Source organism: Spea bombifrons, chromosome 5 (genome assembly GCF_027358695.1).
Source record: "Spea bombifrons isolate aSpeBom1 chromosome 5, aSpeBom1.2.pri, whole genome shotgun sequence".
NCBI classification, from domain to species: Eukaryota; Metazoa; Chordata; class Amphibia; order Anura; family Pelobatidae; genus Spea; species Spea bombifrons.
Window position 1 is genome coordinate 5659819 of NC_071091.1, and position 21055 is coordinate 5680873.

At 42.5% G+C, this 21055-nt stretch overlaps 1 protein-coding gene across 1 annotated transcript; it reads right to left on the reverse strand.

The window, feature by feature from the left end:
* Positions 1–16740: 16740 nt before the first annotated feature.
* XRCC2 (X-ray repair cross complementing 2) lies at positions 16741–20150 on the reverse strand. Its single transcript, XM_053467229.1, has 4 exons — positions 19958–20150; positions 19540–19621; positions 16967–17999; positions 16741–16936 (listed from the first exon to the last, which is right to left on the reverse strand). Exons 1-3 carry the CDS (start codon positions 19994–19996, stop codon positions 17275–17277), a joined length of 846 nt encoding a protein of 281 aa, XP_053323204.1. The 5' UTR covers positions 19997–20150; the 3' UTR covers positions 16741–16936; positions 16967–17274.
* Between the last annotated feature and the right edge of the window lie 905 nt (positions 20151–21055).

Sequence of the window (21055 nt, forward strand, 5' to 3'; positions counted from 1 at the left end):
CGCTCCAGGCATGTGTATGTGTCTGCGGTTACATAACATACTAAGCGGAGGCTGACGCTTTAACACCGAGGCCGGTGGAGGCCAGACAGGAAGGAGGGGGAGGAGGCTGACCCCTTCCCTGCCAAGTGCAAGCGCTTGCCATCACTGTGCTGTCGGCAAGCAGGGGAGGAAAAATACCAGCAATTCAAAAAACTCCACGCAGATACATTAAATCCTCGTGGGGCGCCAGTACTGTACTTTGGCCGAAGCCAGGGTACCCCAAAACAGCATCGCTAAGAAAACACATAACGGCTGGATACCCAGTCATTGCAAGCACTGTCGAGACCAGCAGCGCGCCTGATTAACCCACCGAGGGCCAATGGATGAAGCGCTACGGAATATGATGGTGCTATATAACACAATAAATAATAGTAATAAAAATGGCACTCGGGTGTTCGATGAATGAACCTCGGTGTATAAAAAGTCCCCGGAACAAGATGAATATGGCGCTCTCGGAGACGGCACGAGCCAAAGACAGTCTATAACTGGTCGCATATCACGGCACGGAAGGCAAATCGATAGCAGGTCTAGAACATCTAGGGTAGGAAGAACAGAGGCCTCCGTCTTAAAGGGGCAGTCCTCGGATTGAGCTGTGTCTCCAATTATTATTTGTAAGATAAAACGATGCTAGAAATAAGACCCTAAGCAAAACATACATCTAGCAAACATACGACGTACACGAGACAAGTGTAAACCCCCAGTTGCCGTATGGCAGTTGTACTCGTGTTTGTGGTATGCTGCTGAGTACACTAACAGAGGGGTCACTGCCGTCAGATATGTGAATACGCTTAACGTGCACGGAGGATTGAAGCTCTTCTGCTATATTTACAATAAAAAATTACCTGATTACTATTTTTCCACTGAAACCCTTTTAAGTCTAAAGATACATCATACCTTTAGAATCCCCCCCCCCGCTTTAAGTGCTATTAACCATTTCAGTGGTTGGCAAAGTAGACCTCAGGGGCCACATATCTCATACAAGTGATAACGGAGTATCTGCGGTGTAGGGGAAGTCTGGTAAGTCACAGGTGACCCCCCATACTCTAAATCCTGTATTATTTTTCATTGTTGTTTCCTTTTGTGGGAAGAGGGAGAAACATTTTTTCTCACTCTCTTCCCTCCGATCTCCCCTGCAGTGATCAGCAAAGTAAGGCTCCAAAGACTTGCATTGCTGATCGCAATATGTGCAATCTGCCAGAAGGTGGAGCAATCGGAGATCTCCTATCACCCAGCTACCTTCCGGTGGAGATCAGCAGTGACACGTGATCGGGCATCCCGTATGTACCGGCATACCTGGCCTACACTGTGTCCATGTGTAATCTACGTGTATGTACCACTACAGATATATGATACATTTACTAAGGAAATGTTTTTTTTTTAGAAAATTATTTTGTTTTCATTACTTTTAGTATTTACTTTGAAACGTATGGGAAAATAATAGATGTGATCATGTGATCCGATGCAGAGATGGCCTTAATCTATGAATACCATAACTCGTCCTGAATAAGAAAAATCAGAAATATGTTTCCATAAGTAAAGTGTTAACTTTTTATGTCCTTGTCATCTAAATATAACTATATTAAAACTTCAAAAACAACTACACTTTTACCTGTTACCTATTGTAATAATACAGCCTAATACCCTCTAGATTGTAAGCTCCTTTGAACAGGGCTCTCCACACCTGTTATGTCCTGTCTACCCATTGTACAGCGCTACGGAATATGATGGCGCTATATAAGGCAATAAAAAATAATAACGGGGGGGAAAAAACGTACCCTGGCCATTGGTACTGAAAGGGTTAAAGGTAGTTCCCCCAAGCTACTGACATCAAAACTAATCAAGCTATAACTTGTTGAAATAATGTAAATAAAACGCCCCTCGATTCTATTTTAACTTTTTTTCTATTATTATTCTAGGGCTTTGTGTTGTTATGCGTCTGCGCTCAGCACTTCTCTTACCAGGGCTGTGGGAGGAAATGACCCAAAAAAAAGGTCCAAAAAAGAATATCTAGTTTTTGAAACTCAAAAAAAAAAAAGAAAAAAAAAAAAGAGAAGAAAATTAGGCCATTCCGGCTGATCCGAGTGGTTTGTAATTCTGCGAAGAGATTATGAGCGCAGGCTCCGGGGACAGCACATCTAATGCTGCTGGAACATAAAAGGTTGGAGCGGAGAGTATGGAATATTCCTTACAAAACCGTAAATACATTTCACCGTATGTGCCTCTATAGAGGGTGAGGGGGACGCTAGAGCGAGCCTGTCGGCCATGTTTTTATAGACACTCACGGGTAAAGTGCTGCCCCCTGCAGTGTGTGAGATGTATAACCGAGTAATCGCATCCTACACACTGCAGGGGGCAGCACTTTACAATCATTGGGAGCGCTTTCTGTGCATGCGTATTGGGGGCTTTCGTCGGATTACCTAGATGAGGTGAGTACTGGAGCTGGCTGGGAGTGATTAGATGTGCTCCGGTAAGCATGGGACCGAAACACATCTCCGGCAAGTCTAGGAGCCGGGGCGAAATAAATCATTAGTGTGGACATTCAGCCGTTATATACATTAAAGTGCATATGATGGATGGTCACGAGAATGTCAGGCCAACAATACATAAATCCTGCGCGAGATCGTGGCTCCCCAAGGCTAAAATGCTTCTCCGAAAACATAGATCAGAACGTTGGCGTGTCGGGTGAGGCATTTACCGAATCAGGTTTTTTGGCCACCCTAGCACGCCTCCTGCACCAATCCCTGTTGAACTTCCAGTGACCGGTATGAGAGCGATAACACCAAATTTAACACACCTGCTCCCCATGCACACCTGAGACCTTGTAACACTAACGAGTCACATGACACCGGGGAGCGGAAACGGCTAATTGGGCCCAATTTGGACATTTCCACTTAGGGGTGTACTCACTTTTGTGAGATACTGTATATATATATATATATATATATAATTAATTTTTTTTAACACGTATACACATGGGTATATAGATATTTTAACTGTGTGGTGAACAACACAAAGTTCTCTTTTTTTTTCCCCCATCCTGTGTGTGACTTAATTGTAATTACTCAGACGCAGCATTTTCCTAAATCCCTGCCGAGTGCTGCAAAGTCGCTAAGTCCCCGGTGGAGTTCGCGAGTCTTAATTAACAGGAAACCTCTAATGACTGAATATTAAGCACTAATGTCACAGGAGAAACCGAGTCGTTTCATCACGGGCAGGGGCATGAATGAAAACATTATAATACGGATGAATGACTCTACGGCAGAGCGGGGAAGGCAGGAAAGACTTCATTTTGGGGTTTTAATTCAATTTCTATGTAAGCACATTTTTCATTTGAACCCTCTTCATCTGGACAGGTCACGGTCACCCAGTTTTATATATGTATGTGTGTATATATATGTATATATATATATATATATATATATATATATATATATATATATATATATTATAGATAGATAGATGAACATTCCATTTGGAATCCTATACTCGTCTCATACTGAATACAAGAAAATTCTAAGCAACAGAAGACTACATTAAATTATTATGTGTTACGAGCAAAATAATAATCACAAAAAATAAATTATTCTAAAAAAAATGTAAAAAAAAATTTCAAACAAAAAACATTTTTGAAGATCCTTTTGTGCCCAGTACATTAATTTATAATGAAAGGATTCATTTCAGTGGTATATTGTAAAGTCATTGCAATTACTACCCCAAAAATGCTTTGTGCAGAACAAACAGACTACTTATGGGAACTGTCTATAAATAACTTACCCAACCCAAAATTGCAATCAATGCTTGTGTTAATATAAGTGACATGTGCCATTATATATTATCATATAAGTATATCTGTATTTTTAATAGCCCCGCGCATGTGCAGTGAAGTACTAGGCGCATGCTCTATTACGTATCTGTTACGCGTTTACATCTATTATATATATTGTCTATATGTGTTTTGTGTATAAAATAAATACTTGTACATAGAGCTGAGTGTAAGATATAAGATTACATAACAACTAACCAAAAATAGTAATATATATATATATATATATATACCGGTATGTGATAAAGGGCCTCTGTACCCCAATGAAGATTTTCCATTAAAAAACATTAACCCCAACTGCGCTGGATTTCAGATTTTTAAGCAACCTTACCCTTATGAACATTAGTGTGTGTGTGGATATAGTTGAAATGTATTTTTATAATATTGTTATAACTGTTACACTGTTAAAAAGATACAGCTGCTGATTGGTGACAATTAATTGTTGCGGGGCCATTAGAAATATATTGAGTCATCGCGGTGATATTATAATGTTTCCCTGTACTTATAGACGATGCATTCTGAGCCACGCTCCGGCTCACTGTGTTTTTTGGGTGACATCACAGAAATGGAAGGGTGAGCATGATGTCAATACATGAGCGACTTGTAGTTGTGATGTCAGTTTCTGATACAAAGGGCTGCCCCACTAAAAATGATACAAGATAGTGATGTCATCTGGAAAACAACTATTTTTTTTTACCTAAGAGCATATGATAAAAATGAAAGCATAAAATGCATGTTTTTTCCCCATTCTGTTATAAATCTAGCACATGGTCAGAATATTTCCTAGCAAAGAATATTTTTACAAAACGAAGCTAATATAAGTTTTCCTTCTCGTGGGAAGACGACTCCAGGTGAAAAATGCGGAGAATGGAAGAATAAGACCCATCACGGATTCATTCATTATGCATGAGCTTGTACCTTGTTTCTGGGGCTTAAAGCGGTTTGCCTTGTGGCTACTGTCTGGCTCCTCAGCCTGACGTTAGACATATGCCATTTCGTAGGGCTTTCCTAAAGTGAAGACAAAGCAGTTAGAACGTTCATGCAAATGTATCACGTCTGCCTTATTCACAGGGGCCGGGGTATAAGCAGGCCCGGACTGGCTCAATAGGCAAAATGCAATGGGCTATCGGCAGTGGCCAATTGGGCCACTTGCTTACCCATACTGATTGGGTCCTGGACCAACACGCTACGAGAGTCTACAACCGTGATGTCAGTGCCTTAAAGTGTCAGGGCCACTAAGTTACCCCAATGCCTCCACACGCTGTTCCTTATGGAGGTCTTCTTCTTAATACAGGAGGCAGGGTGCAGATATGAAGACTGCAGCCTCTCTCTTTCCTACAGGGTTCCAGTTTATTTAACCTGCGGTAACATGGCTCCTGCTTGGCCCTTTGCGTTATAACACAGTGGTATCAGGTTCTTCAAATGTTCAACTCTCCTGCAAACCCCAGGTCGGGGTATAAAAGGCAGCGTGTGATGTGAGAACATTAGAACTTTTTTATTATTATTATTAAATTGGTGTAAGAGCTGAAAAATAATAAATAATAAAGCCAAAGGGTTGTATAATAAATGTTTTTCTCCACCTTTTTTATTTTATAATTAACATAATCTTTCAATACAAGTAACTATTTCATGAGCACATGCAGTTTGGGTTCAACATTAATAAATTCAACGTCCCGCATTTTAGGATTAAAAAAAATACTACGCAGATGTGAGCGTCGTGTTAGCAGATTCCTGGGTGGAGGAAGACTAAATGGCGCAGGCGGACTGTAAGCAAAGCAAAAACAATGTCATCGAATAGGAAACGGCTGTTGATGGAAGGCTAGGTGGAGAGGATCCTCCTTAAAAAGAGCTTTTATTTCTCTTTAAAATGCGATGGCAAACGTTTCTGCCAGGCGTCCGTCAGCTGAACAAACGAGTTTGTCTCATTCTCTGCGTGGCTGGGAGCCGGATCCTCCGCTTTGGCTCTGGAGGGGAATTCTCTAAAGAGATCTGGCCGGGAGGAAGGTGACTCACAGATGATAGCAGAGCATTCTTCAGAACGAGAGCGAGAGAGTTCCCGGCAGTGCGGTATTAGCTGCGAAAATGAGATAAATGCGTGTGCAAATATCTCCAATAAAGATGGTTGGTTAACCCGCGGCAGACAACTTTAAAGAGCCCGTTTAACCCTTTGTTAGCATTTACGATGAACGTAACGCAAACACTTTTACAACTCCTAGTACAAAAAAAAATTACAAATTTCACTGCCCACCAACCCAAAAATATAGAAAAAAATTATAAATAGCGCCTGCCCCCACACTTCCCATAAATATTTTCCCTGAAGGTCTGAACTAAAACCTAACCACAAACAACTTTTACAAAGGTACAGTTGGTATACGATTTGTTAAAAAAAAAAAAAAATTTAATGTAATTTAATTTCTGTGTAAAAACGTTCCCACTCGTCGGCTTGCTCCTCCATGAATTGGCTTTGACACAGGTGAGTTACTACGTTCGAAACACGGCTTCATGATGGACACTTGGGGGGCCTGGAGTTTGACACCCCGGGTCTACTTTTTGTATGAGATGTAGCTATTTCTCGCTCCGTGACACGATAGCAATCTGTAAAACAAGGTATAACGTTAATAATGTATTGTATTATTTTATTTCAATGCAAATTAAAACATGCAGCTTTATTTAAGTAAAAAACTCAGCTAATCAGTTACTTTGAGAGTTCGTACAATAACACAGAACGTCAAAAGGTGATCTAAAAGAATAATCATTAACATAATTATGACATCATCAATATACCAATGCTGGCTGTATATATATATATATATATATATATATATATATATATATACTGTATACACTCATTTCTCAAGAATGTGTACAGAGAGATTGCTATAAAGTTAAGGACATGTGAAAAGATTTTAGATGATAATATGAAGATAATCCTGGGTTCGAGGTATTGAGGTGTGAAAACATTACCAAGCAACCAACATAAACAGGAGATAGCATAAAACCACCCCGGCCGCAAAACACCAAAACAACCAAATAATATTTTTGAAATTGAAAAAAAGTCAAATAAAAGCCGTAAAATCTGGGCTGGAGGTAGACAGCTCCTGATATGTTGTAAAATCATATGTGTCATATTTTTTGGAGTTTATACTAACCTCTGTTTAATAAAAACAAAAAAAAAACAAACAAAAAAGACAAGTTGGCGCTTATGCTTTTGTTATGTAGCCCGGCTCATTAGGAAAACGCCTTTTGGGCATAAATCTATCAACGGAAACGACCTATAGCCAAGGGGTGATATTTAGTTTAAATGTTAAATTTATGGATAATCTGTGCCTCCGAACAAACCCAGCGCTGAATACAGTAATATAACCCCCAGCGCTGTATACAGTAATAACCCCCCCAGCGCTGTATACAGTAATATAACCCCCAGCGCTGTATACAGTAATATAACCCCCAGCGCTGTATACAGTAATATAACCCCAGCACTGTATACAGTAATATAACCCCCAGCGCTGTATACAGTAATATAACCCCCAGCGCTGTATACAGTAATATAACCCCCCCAGTGCTGTATACAGTAATATAAACCCCCAGCGCTGTATACAGTAATATAAACCCCCAGCGCTGTATACAGTAATATAACCCCCAGCACTGTATACAGTAATATAACCCCCAGCGCTGTATACAGTAATAACCCCCCCCAGCTCTGTATACAGTAATATAATCCCCAGCGCTGTATACAGTAATATAACCCCCAGCGCTGTATACAGTAATAACCCCCCCAGCTCTGTATACAGTAATAACCCCCCAGCGCTGTATACAGTAATATAACCCCCAGCACTGTATACAGTAATATAACCCCCAGCGCTGTATACAGTAATATAACCCCCAGCGCTGTATACAGTAATATAACCCCCAGCGCTGTATACAGTAATATAACCCCCAGTGCTGTATACAGTAATATAACCCCCCCAGCTCTGTATACAGTAATATAATCCCCAGCGCTGTATACAGTAATATAACCCCCAGCGCTGTATACAGTAATAACCCCCCCAGCTCTGTATACAGTAATAACCCCCCAGCGCTGTATACAGTAATATAACCCCCAGCACTGTATACAGTAATATAACCCCCAGTGCTGTATACAGTAATATAACCCCCCAGCGCTGTATACAGTAATATTACCCCCAGCGCTGTATACAGTAATATAACCCCCAGCGCTGTATACAGTAATATAACCCCCAGCGCTGTATACAGTAATATAACCCCAACACTGTATACAGTAATAACCCCCCCAGTGCTGTATACAGTAATATAACCCCCAGTGCTGTATACAGTAATATAACCCCCAGCGCTGTATACAGTAATATAACCCCCCAGCACTGTATACAGTAATATAACCCCCAGCGCTGTATACAGTAATATAACCCCCAGCGCTGTATACAGTAATAACCCCCCCAGTGCTGTATACAGTAATATAACCCCCCAGCTCTGTATACAGTAATAACCCCCCGCACTGTATACAGTAATATAGCCCCCTGCGCTGTATACAGTAATAACCCCCAGCGCTGTATACAGTAATATAACCCCCCAGTGCTGTATACAGTAATATAACCCCCAGCACTATATACAGTTATAGAACCCCAACACTGTATACAGTAATAACCCCCCCAGTGCTTTATACAGTAATATAACCCCCAGCACTGTATACAGTAATATAACCCCCAGCGCTGTATACAGTAATATAACCCCCAGCGCTGTATACAGTAATAACCCCCAGCTCTGTATACAGTAATAACCCCCCGCACTGTATACAGTAATATAACCCCCAGCGCTGTATACAGTAATATAACGCCCAGCGCTGTATACAGTAATACCCCCCAGTGCTGTATACAGTAATATAACCCCCAGCGCTGTATACAGTAATAACCCCCCAGCCCTGTATACAGTAATATAACCACCAGCGCTGTATACAGTAATATAACCCCCAGCGCTGTATACAGTAATAACCCCCCCAGCGCTGTATACAGTAATATAACCCCCAGCGCTGTATACAGTAATATAACCCCCCCAGTGCTGTATACAGTAATATAACCCCAGCGCTGTATACAGTAATATAACCCCCCCAGTGCTGTATACAGTAATATAACCCCCAGCGCTGTATACAGTAATATAACCCCCCAGCGCTGTATACAGTAATATAACCCCCAGCGCTGTATACAGTAATATAACCCCCAGCGCTGTATATAGTAATATAACCCCCAGCTCTGTATACAGTAATATAACCCCCAGAGCTGTATACAGTAATATAACCCCCAGCACTGTATACAGTAATATAACCCCCCAGCGCTGTATACAGTAATATAACCCCCAGCGCTGTAAACAGTAATATAACCCCCAGCACTGTATACAGTAATATAACCCCCAGCTCTGTATACAGTAATATAACCCCCAGCGCTGTATACAGTAATATAACCCCCAGCGCTGTATACAGTAATATAACCCCCCAGCGCTGTATACAGTAATATAACCCCCAGCGCTGTATACAGTAATATAACCCCCAGCGCTGTATACAGTAATATAACCCCCCAGTGTTGTATAAAACTGGTTTTATCTCATTTTGTTCCAATAAACTCCCTTTATCTGCAGACCTGGAGCCGCCGTTGCTGTCAGTCATGTGATATTTTGGGTGACTTTCCCGGCTCAAACACCGCACTGAGCTGATGCTTTATGGCAATGCTAATGAAGTCTGTTCCTCCATAGACTTTCATTTGTCAGAGAGTCTGGCTGGTGATTAAGACTGAGCCATTCTACTGTTCCCCACAGGCAGTATGATAAGGACTCGGGTGTTTGTCTAGTAGATTGGCCTCAGATAAGAGCAAGAACTGATATGCAGCTGTCTGAAAATATTATATTATGGGGCAAAAACTAGAAAAGAGAAAAAAGAAAACAGCTCAATATTTTCGAAAACCTATTTTTACTGCAGTAATAAAAGCGTTGATGAGCGAACCCCGTTAAGGCTGCAGAGTAGATGGATCTCCAAACGCTTATCATCTGTTTTCAGCACCAGGGCCAGCTGCCTCTCCTGCGAACGCGGCTCTGCTGATCCGGCCGGGTTCCAGGTGCTATCATTAATATTACATCCCGCGTGTCGATCCAGATGTCTTCTACGTTATCCAGGCTTCAGACCGCATTATTGAGCTACCCCTTTTATTTGCTTTGGGAAACCATAGAATTATATTTTAGGACTAATGCATTTGGTGCGCAACTGTTTCAAATAAAAAGCTTCCCGTGGAAGCGCAGGAGAGACACGTGGAAACAATTTATTCAACGAACGCAAGCAGACTGATATCCGCTACAGCCCAATTACACGCAGAAACAATGCTGGAAGATGACGGGGGGTTTAACGGGATTACAACGCAGAATGGATAAAACTCGTATTATTAATACTGTCGTCAAACACTACTGCGTCTATTTACTAAGGAATCCAGGGATAACTCGACAGACCAGGCTTGTCTTAAGTCATGCGCGCCCTCACATGCCATGCAATTTATGTAATAAAGAAATAAAACAGAAGCCCTCCCCCAGACCCCCTATTAACTGAAGTGGGGGTTGACTATAGCCTCCTTACCCTTCCTTGTGTGCCCCAGACCCATGTCTCTGATCCCGTTTACAGCAGGATGGAGGGCTTAAGGAATGGCAAATACCCTTCGCTGGCATTGACTTAACCCTGGTTCTCCCCTTACCCATGGAGACCCCATCAACACCTCCTCGTTCTTCAACCTCCTGTCCTGTAACCTACAACCCCCGTCATCAGCAGCCTCCTTGCCATCCCATCCACCCACCCACTCACTCTTACACCCACAGACAGCCGCACTCATTCATCAACCCCACACAGAAGTTAAGTACCGTCTCCGGACAGGGTTAATAGCGGGCAGAATCTGCTTTTGGATGGGTTTTAAGAATAATTGGTGCCTATTAGGTGACAGATGGCGCGAAGTTTCATGGGAGCTAAAATTAAGAGAATTTTGGAAGAGAATCTGCTTTCTGGTGTAATTTCAAATGATGGATTTCTGCTTCTTCTCTCAGAAGGTTTTGTTCCATATAATGTGTTCGTGGTTTGAGGTTCGTCCACTGAATTGTGGCGAGTTGACCTGGAACATTTCGACATGGTGGCTTCACAATGAAGAGACATCCCAACGAGTCCTACAGAAGGGTTTGAGAGGTCATCGTAGACTTAATTACTCATAAAACGTGTCCTCTTCTCGCAGGGGGAAACTCTTCAGGGTTGATCATTCATGATAAATAGTGAACGCTGAGGGTTGAAATGGCAACTTTTTGGCCCAAAAAGGGTACTCGTCATTTAAAAGTTAAGGATCGGAGGACTGCCAATGAAGCCATGAAGGGGTTTTGGCCTCTGCTGGCCACAATTGTCACGCACTTTAAAGGGTTCCTTGTACTTTGATCAACACAATTAGGAGTGTCTTGGAGAGGTTGTAAGTGGAGGACGTATGTCTGTGCTTTACTGTAACATGAAAAACCCTTGAGGTGAGTAAAACTATGGGGTGAGTAACCCCATTTAATGTCGGAAGGTGCGTGCCTGACATACAGTCAGATGAGCCTGGCTAGATTCAGTTTAAGTCAATGGGAGCCACCTGGGGTGGATTCAAATTATAGGGACAGTTTAATGTCCCTGACAGCCCCACTCCACTGTACTTTAATATGCATTCTTTAAAACAATACGTAAATGAATGGGATTACCTGAAGTAGAAGCTGCAGCTCCTCCTCTACAGTCTGACATTTTGTGCTTCTGATTGGCTGCTTGATAAGCCAATAAAGAGCCAGGCAAATACAGAATATTACATTTTGCATGTGATGTGGATGGCAAATGCAAATTTCCAATGTTAAGCAAAAAATAAAACTGTTAAAAATGTAATTTAGATTTGGTTTCTACAATCCTTGATCTCTAAGCAAAAGGAGGAGAATAAAAACAATAGAATGATTGCGATGACCAAGGGATGCTTTGAATATATAATGCATGCAAAGCGTATGCAGCTGTCACAATCCTCGTATCAGGAATAGACCTCGGAGATATCACGCGTACGGAGTCCTTCACAGGCATAGCGCAGGGGGTCCGTCATGTCGCACGCCGGTTCTCTCCCTGATGAGCCATCGCCCTGACCTGCTGTGCTGTCAATCAGTCCAATAAATCTGTCTGCCATCAGCCAATGAAGCAGATCTCGCGTAGTGCACTACTTAGTTTGTCTGGCCCTTTCCCTTGCAGCTTGGCAATGTGGATCACCTGATTACCGGATTACCGGACCTGCTTGCCTTTTGACTACTCTTTTGATACATAGCTGCCTGTCCTTTGTACCTGGACTGTTGGACCTTGCGTATTGATTGCTGTTTTTTTTTTGGCCTATTTTGGACTTTTCTTAGTTGCACAATCCTTGGGGTTCATCCTCTGGATACTTGTGGCTACGCGGCACTGCCGGGAATCCTGTTTCAGAACATTTGTGACAGCGGTGTAATCTTTACTCACCGTTAATGGGGTATTTAAATGTCATTTAGATGGCTAAACTCACCTCCCCCAAGTAATGACCAACCATCCGTGGATAAATAAGGCCAAGCTGATAAAATGCAAATGTCTGATCATCAGGAACCTTAAAGGTCAGCTAAGAATCATGAAAAGTCAACAAGAGCTAGAGAATGATGAAAAAATGTGTTTTACAATAAGTTTTTTTGCCGCCATGTCCTAGGCCTTCCAATTCAATCCAATTTATCACTTGACTGCGTATATATATATATATATATTTAAAATATACTGTGTGATATATATATATATATTCTTTTTCACTTTTTTCAGACTAAATAAACCAATGTGATAGTATTTACAGATAAGAAAAATCCATATATAAGTAAATAAAATGTAAAAAAAAATATATAAAAAATAATGATATATACACTTTTGGAAGCAGGAGATCCTAGTAAATTTTTTTTTTTTTTCGTAGCTTAATTTGTATTCTTCCTTTGAACGCATGGGGAGCGAGGAAAGAAGCAAATCCATATCAGGGCATTCCGCAGAATCGATCCATATAGTTACAAGGTGGAAAAAATTGTAATTTGAAGGGCACACAGTGGCTGGAGTGTCCCCTTAAACTCGTCCCCTACCCTTAGGGTAGGATTTGTTATTGAAAGCCCCAAATATACAACCAGTTCCATCATTCGAGTCTCAACATTAACGCGAGTCATCATACCATGAAGCCACGAAGACTACTAATTCCATGACGCCAAATTGTGCGCCCGCAATTAACGGCTTCGCAACTCCCTGAACCATTACGGTAAATATGGAGCTGGTTAGCGATTGGGACACTTAGGATTTTTGACAGGGACTTGTTAGTGAGATTCTCCCCCAATTATCCTACAATTATCCAGATGATATATTCCCCGGGGGGTCGCAAGCCTCTCGTTTTGAAGTCTGTGGGGATTAGGAGCTAAAAATAGTCATAGGAGGCAATTATTTTTGTATTGTAGGCTTATCTATCACGGGTAGTTTTACGCTTTAAAAATATAGCACCCCCGGAAAAATGTGCAGACAACTACCAGTGATGTCATACATGTCATCTATTTATCTAAAATGTTACAAAAAAAAAAAAAAAAGGTAGCTGGTTGTCTTTTGATAGTAGAAATAACCCGCAGGTTCTAAAATAGCTGCTCCTCGCTCCTCCAGACTTCATTGAAAGAAGAGCAGCAGGTGCCGGGGGCTTTTTCAGATCTTCAGTATCTTAATGCCCCATAGGGTGGCTTTTCTGCAAGGTTTTTGAGCATCGTCACCGTTTGGGTAAGGAGAGAGTGATCCTGCGCAAGGAGGAGAGCACCAGCTTGGGGAAAACGGAGGAGAGAAAATAGGAATGGAGGAGATTAGGAGAGAGGAAAAGGGAGAACAGGGATGTCCATCGACAAAAAAAAACGTCCCTCTTAGGCATCACAAGATTCTTACAACTAATTACCCCCAAAAAGATTAAGTATAAGAAACCTGCTTATAGTGAAATATAGTTCTGGTTCGCAGTGACATCATCTGTGAAAGAATTGGTCACAGCGACAGCGGCCTCTGGCCAAAGCCCTTAATCTTACTTCACTTGTGCTGAACAGAGGCCTTTGCTGTGCTCCGTTCCCCCGCGCCAGCTTTCTGTCAATGCCAACGACTTCTAGAAAACGCAGGACAAGGCTTTATTGAGTCAGGAGAAAAAGACACTTTAACGGCTCACCAAGGGGGGCCATTAGGAATATTTTCATGGCGTCTAAAATACACAACGAGCGTGTTTGTGTGAAGACAGGTAACAAGTGGAAATATGCAACAAGTGGATAGTGATAAAGGGACAGTTTCCCTGACAGCCCCGCTACAGAAGAATGCGTATTAAAGCGATTTAAAATTCACTCCTCCAAATCAAAGTAGGATTTTTCTGAAGTAGAAGCTGGAGCTCTGCTGCTCCAGCTGCTCTCCTCTTCTGTGGTCTCACAATTCTTGCCACTGATTGGCTGCTTGTGGGAGTGTTTTCCACACATGTGCACAGGGGCCCGGACGGACCGCAATCTGCAGGGGATAGTGCAGAATCCCCCCCCCTCTCATGCACTTGCAGTGGGAAGCCCACAAAAGCGACCACGCAGAATGAGAGAGTGAGTGAATGAGTGAGAGAATTCATATTCAATGTTATTTCTATATACCTTCTCTCTATCAGCGCTATCACCATCATTTATATCGACGCACTCCTCTATTGTCTCTCTCCCCCTGGAGCAGGACTTTAACCAATTATAGTCCAATAAAAGGGATCAACTTCAAGGAGACTGTTTTAACAGCTATATCAAGGGAACAGGGTACTCTATGATTTGGGGATGATATGCAGATATCTAACGATAAATACCCCTATGGAACGTTTTCACGTTTGTTTTTTTAGGGCTACACTGGTTGTCATAGAACAACACGCTTGGTTATTGCCACTGTAGCTGCAGTTTCAGGTCACACATTAACAGAAAAAAAGCCAAATATTCATTGGAGCTTCTAGACTAGAAGTCTGGAAATATTTCTTCAGTAAAAAAAATAAAAAAAAAATCACGGCACATTTTCACCGCGCATCTGTTACATAGAAAGGACTTAATGAGGGAAGCAGCGGCATCTCTTAATAAAGTCCTAATGCACTCACGCTGAAGTTCTTAAGGGAACTTGTGTCACACTTTCCACTTCTTAATGACTTGGCCACAAAACGCACCAAACATGGCGGCTGTAAAACTTTTACGTTGGGGTAGATTTGCCAAAAAACACTCAGGAAAAATGACATTCTGCTCGTCTTATGGCGTGCCAATTAATTTAAAACATTATTAAAAGAATCAGCGCTTCCTTGTCCAACCCATTAACTCCTTCGGAACATTATATATATATATATATATATATATAAATAAAAATAAATATTCCAACATCCATATTCCAACAAAATAATGTAAGATTTCGCCATTTTTAGACCTATTAGACAGAAAAGCGAAGAAGAAAGGAATCATACACTTAGAACGTATGCCATGAGGACTGAGCGTTCACCGAGGACGAGGAAATGAGCTGAAGAAGCATTAAACAGGTTTAGCGGGTTTTTTCTAAATGAAGTGTTTTTGCAGAAACTGTGGTCTTTTCATTCAGGAATTAATAAAACGATGTAGTGTTTGCATAGGCTCTAGACTTTTTTTTTATGCCTTTGTTGGCTTTGGGAAATGTATCTAATTAAAGCAATCAAGAGGAGGACATTTGGGTTCTGACCAATCCCTTGTGCAGTCTGTAGAGTTACTATTATAGGAATTGTTAGCTGATCAAAAAATGTCCAAAAAAAAACCCACAAAAAACCCACAAAATCCTGAAAAGCATATAATTTTGGGGAGCTGCTGAAACGACCAATATGCACTTGCCACAAAGCTCATCACTCAGCAAACACTATTTAAACGCATGAGAACTGGGGATTCCATCACACTATATGGCATATATTGCTGAGCCTGATCCTACATGGCCCTTCAGCTTCTGGTGAGGATCACAAGAACGTACCGGTAATTCCACCAACAGAAATGATAATTCTACAGAGGCAGCGCCACCTGTGTACTTTGTAGAAACAAACTTTCAATGTTAAAAAAAAGAAATAATAATAATAAAAGCTCACACTTGGCTGTCTTACTGACAAAAGTGTTTATTAAGGGGTTTGGTCTCCATTGTAAATTGACTGCAAAAGTGATCAAGTAGATTTTAGGGGAGGTCACACCAGGTTCTTTTAGGTAGAGGTTTGAAGAGGTAAGTTTGCAAGGTTGGCCCTAATAGGAACCTGGTAGCCAAGAAACTGTAACCCCCCCCTAAAACTTGGCTCAGGATAATGAGTGGCTTCAGAAATTCCCAGTAATTGCCTCCCTGTGGATACATTGCGCTCACATATTGGTTATATTGTTACTTAAATGTTGGCAGGGATCAGATCTTTTTTCTTGCATGCTGGTCTCGCAATTGATTCATTGGCAGCACGCAGCCACTTATTTTTTTTTTCTGGCTGTCTGTTCCACGGATCGATGGCTGCTTAGATTGTAATTTCACTTTGCGTACTTGGATCAGATCCTCCGCCTTCTCCTCTCTCTGTAGGGAGCCTGCATGTTATAACTGTAAAGATTAAGCTTTCCTCTTTAATAAAAGTTTGGGGTGTATAATAAAACAGCCAAGCCTGCCATGCCCCCCCCCGATAGGCCATGTTGTCTCTGAACCATGCCTAGTTAATATTGAATCAAACATTTCATAGACTTGAGCTAACAGCCTTCACACAGGACAAGGTCTGAGCTGTTAGCCATTCATAGTACTTAAAGAATTTCCACTTGTGGTTAAGGGAATAGACTCTCTGGAGGTTGGACCATACCAAATTTCTAATTGGCTAACGTTAGAACATGGCCAGCCAATGAGAGAGCATGATTGGTGAAATGGGAAAGAAAAGTCATGAAAGGTTAAAAAGTCCAAATGATTTCCAGCCATTTGTTTAAATCTCATTAGAGATGCAGTTCCACTGTTTAGAACTCCCAACAAGTTAATACTTTATACTGAACGGAGCAGATCTGCATTGTGACATAATCCGCAGGAACAAAGCTAAACACTCCTATCACGATCAGACATTTTCATATATCTCATTTATTTGAACACTTTCAATATCCTATAAAACTACTTAAAATGTAGTTGTGTTTTTAAAACTGGCAAAAAATAGGGATAAATAAACTCACAGATACTGTGAAAAGCTTTTACAATGTGATCTCCAGGACTTTTCTGTATAAACCCGCATTGCGGATATTTCACTATAAAAAACAAAAACAAACCAAAAACAGCCAGAATAAAGGGGGGGGGGGCACAAACATAGACCTCATACGAATCGAACGCCAGACTCCGCAACCGTAAAAAGCCTTCTCATCACATTCTTATTCTTCAGATTGCAGGATACTATGCTAAACGTCTGGTCGCCTCCCTCAGTTCTTGGTTCTTTTGAAAAGAATATCCTGTGAGATGTGACGTTTTGCCACAGCTTGCAGAGATAAGGTTTATAGTCTGCGGGGCCACTCGGCGGCTTTGAGGAACTAGAAAACCACTCGAAACCTTCACCGGAAGACTTCTGCATTATCGCCTGGGTCGAGGCAAGGAGAACCAGCTGGTATTCCTTGACCAGCTTGTCCAGGAGTTCGGTGCACTTCTTCATGTTGGATTCTTGTTTCCAAACACTGTCCCCTCCGTTGTTTCTGTCGATCCAATAAAAAGCGGAAAGGCCGTCTATAATCAAGAGGCAAAGGGAAGGCCGGCTGCAGAACATGTTTTCCAGAGAGTAAAGAGTCAGGAGAAGCTGGACGCTGCTGTTGCAGTAGAGCAGATAAAGTCTGGCCAGACACTGCTTCACGGTCTCCTCGTTGCTCTGGGAGAGCCGGTGCTCCAGAACGGTAACCAGACGCAGGATATCAAAGTGATGGTCGGTGTCTATAAACACAACCTCTGCTTGAAGACCACCTTCTGACTCCGGCAGGATGCAGCGGGAGATCAAGTGGCAGAACATTTCTGTTTTCCCTGTGCCTTCGGGGCCGTGAAATTCAATGATATCACCTGAGGAGGAAGAAATTATATTATGAATTCTAAAAGCTGGACTCACAAAACCATCAGTAGAATTATTTTACACATAACCCCCCCCTCCACTCCTACCATTCAAAGGTTTGGGGGCAGTTAGGTGTTTTGTCCATTAAAATAACATGAAATGGATCAGAAACCCAGCGCTGGAAAATGTTGTAAATGACTACTGTAGCTGGAAACAGCTGATTTTTAATGGAATCTCTTCCTAGGTGTACAGAGGCCGTTTATCACTCCCATCACTCCTGTGTTCCAATGGCCCTTTATCACTCCAATCACTCCTGTGTTCCGGTGGCCCTTTATCACTCCCATCATTCCTGTGCTCCAATGGCCCTTTATCATTCCCATCACTCCTGTGTCCCAATGGCTCTTTATCACTCCCATCACTCCTGTGTTCCAAAGGCCCTTTATCACTCCCATCACTCCTGTGTTCCAAAGGCCCTTTATCACTCCCATCACTCCTGTGTTCCAATGGCCCTTTATCACTCCCATCACTCCTGTGTTCCAATGGCCCTTTATCACTCCAATCACTCCTGTGTTCCGGTGGCCCTTTATCACTCCCATCATTCCTGTGCTCCAATGGCCCTTTTATCACTCCCATCACTCCTGTGTCCCAATGGCCGTTTATCACTCCCATCACTCCTGTGTTCCAATGGCCCTTTATCACTCCCATCACTCCTGTGTTCCAAAGGCCCTTTATCACTCCCATCACTCCTGTGTTCCAAAGGCCCTTTATCACTCCCATCACTCCTGTGTTCCAAAGGCCCTTTATCACTCCCATCACTCCTGTGCTCCAATGGCCCTTTATCACTCCCATCACTCCTGTGCTCCAATGGCACGTTGTGTTCGCTGATCCAAGTTTCAGTTTAAAAAGCTAATTGATGGTTAGAAAACCCTTTTGCAATTATATTACAGTCAGAAATTAACCCAAACTTTTGAATAGTAGCATACATACGACACCATCGTTGTGTTGCAGATGACACTTGGGGAGATCTCTAAATCTAACCGTTCAGAATCGTGTGGACAACAGAACGCCTCCGACAAGGGATTTGTTAATCAGACAAAAGAAACTAATTTTTTTTACGACACCTGTCTCCTTGTAACAATGTTATTTAGCTGTTGGCTGCCTTCTGACATCATCCAAGAGGAAGCCGCTGGGCCATGAGGTCACAGAGTCCTTCACTCCTGCGGCACCGAAACAAACCCACAAGTACCAGCAAAAGGCGGCAGCTTAGTGCCAAAGCTTAAGAGTTTACGGTAGAAGGGAATGAAAGGTTTAGGGGGTCAGAGCTGTTCCTATCCCGCACCGATGAGTTCTAACAAGATCAGAACAGCTATTTGCAGGCCGGCCGCCTCAGACCCTGCAATTCCGGTTTGACTTTGTCCCCGAGGCGGCGTATACCAATCGTAACTCGTGTCATTGTTTATATTTTATTATGTCTGCTTGGGAGCAAATAATAATAAAAAAACATGAATTTTCCTTAAAATGATCTTTCAGCAGTTCTGTCGAAACGCTTACCGTGAACAGGATGCCCTTCATCCGCAAAAAGCAGAGGCTCAAGCTCCTTCAGAGAGGACCGTCCTTCCAACCTAGCAAGGAGCTGCAGAAAATAAAAGGCATCAGACGTGAGTGCGCTCATTGGACGTGTCCGCCAGGGCCGGCACCACGTAACATGTATCCAGCAAAAGTAAGTAGTCAGCACCATCTGGCACCGGCCCTCTGGGCATTTGGCCAGCTTGCCCACTCCAGGCCTGGTATTCACTGTATACAGGGGCACTAACAAACCAGCGTCTGGTCACGTGATTGGTTCCTGGCTGAATTAGATTTTATTGGATAAAAAAAGCTTATTGAGGATGACATGGCGCAGGCTCCGTATACCGCATTTTGTGTTTACACCGAAAAACAAGCAGGGTCAGATCCGCCAGACAACCGGTACCTGAGTGCCAGACTCCGCCTTCCGGAAGCCATCGCTCATGCTGCTGAGGTGGAGAGCTCTGTGGGCGGGTGAGCACCGGGCTTACAGGCTGCGCCAGCCCGGGAGAGATTTAAAAACCAGCCGGGCTCTCCCCGTCCCCGACAGGGTCGCGCTTCCGGGTCAGTGACGTCGAAGACTGGGCGGAGCTCCAGGAACATCAGACGTAGGATTGAGGATTCTGAAGAGGACCGAGCTAAACAGATCATCCAATGGGAGGTAAGAGGGCGGGGCATTTGTTTATCACTGTGCTGTGCAGCAGTGTAGCGAGCGGTTGCGGAGTCGGTAGTGATATTATATATATATGTCCGCGGCGCTGTATTATGTAATGTAATCAGCCAATTAGCTTTTAGTAAAGTTACTGTTGATTTACCGTATTTAATGTCTTCACGAGGTAATTAATGGCGGTTGCCTCGTTCGTAGTTGGGGGAACTGGTTTTGGCTTCGAGCGACTCCTGGAAATCCCCTGGAAAGGGACTATCGTCAGTCCCTTTAATAACTAACTGTATGAACCTATCGATTATTATTTATATTCCTGAGCGACAACGGATTTCCGAATTTCATCCGAAAACAAATGGACCAAAAATTAAAAGGAATAGTTTGTCAGAATGTGTGTGTGTGTGTCAACATATGTGTAAAGGTGTGTAAAAGTATGTTGTTGCATAGTGTTAAGTGTGTGGGCCAGCGTATGGTGTTGGAGTGTAGAGATGTCAGTGGATGGTGTTGGAGTGTAGAGATGTCAGTGGATGGTGTTGGAGTGTAGAGATGTCAGTGGATGGTGTTGGAGTGTAGAGTGTAGAGATGTCAGTGGATGGTGTTGGAGTGTAGAGATGTCAGTGGATGGTGTTGGAGTGTAGAGATGTCAGTGGATGGTGTTAGAGTGTAGAGATGTCAGTGGATGGTGTTGGAGTGTAGAGATGTCAGTGAATGGTGTTGGAGTGTAGAGATGTCAGTGGATGGTGTTGGAGTGTAGAGTGTAGAGATGTCAGTGGATGGTGTTGGAGTGTTGAGATGTCAGTGAATGGTGTTGGAGTGTAGAGATGTCAGTGTATGGTGTTGGAG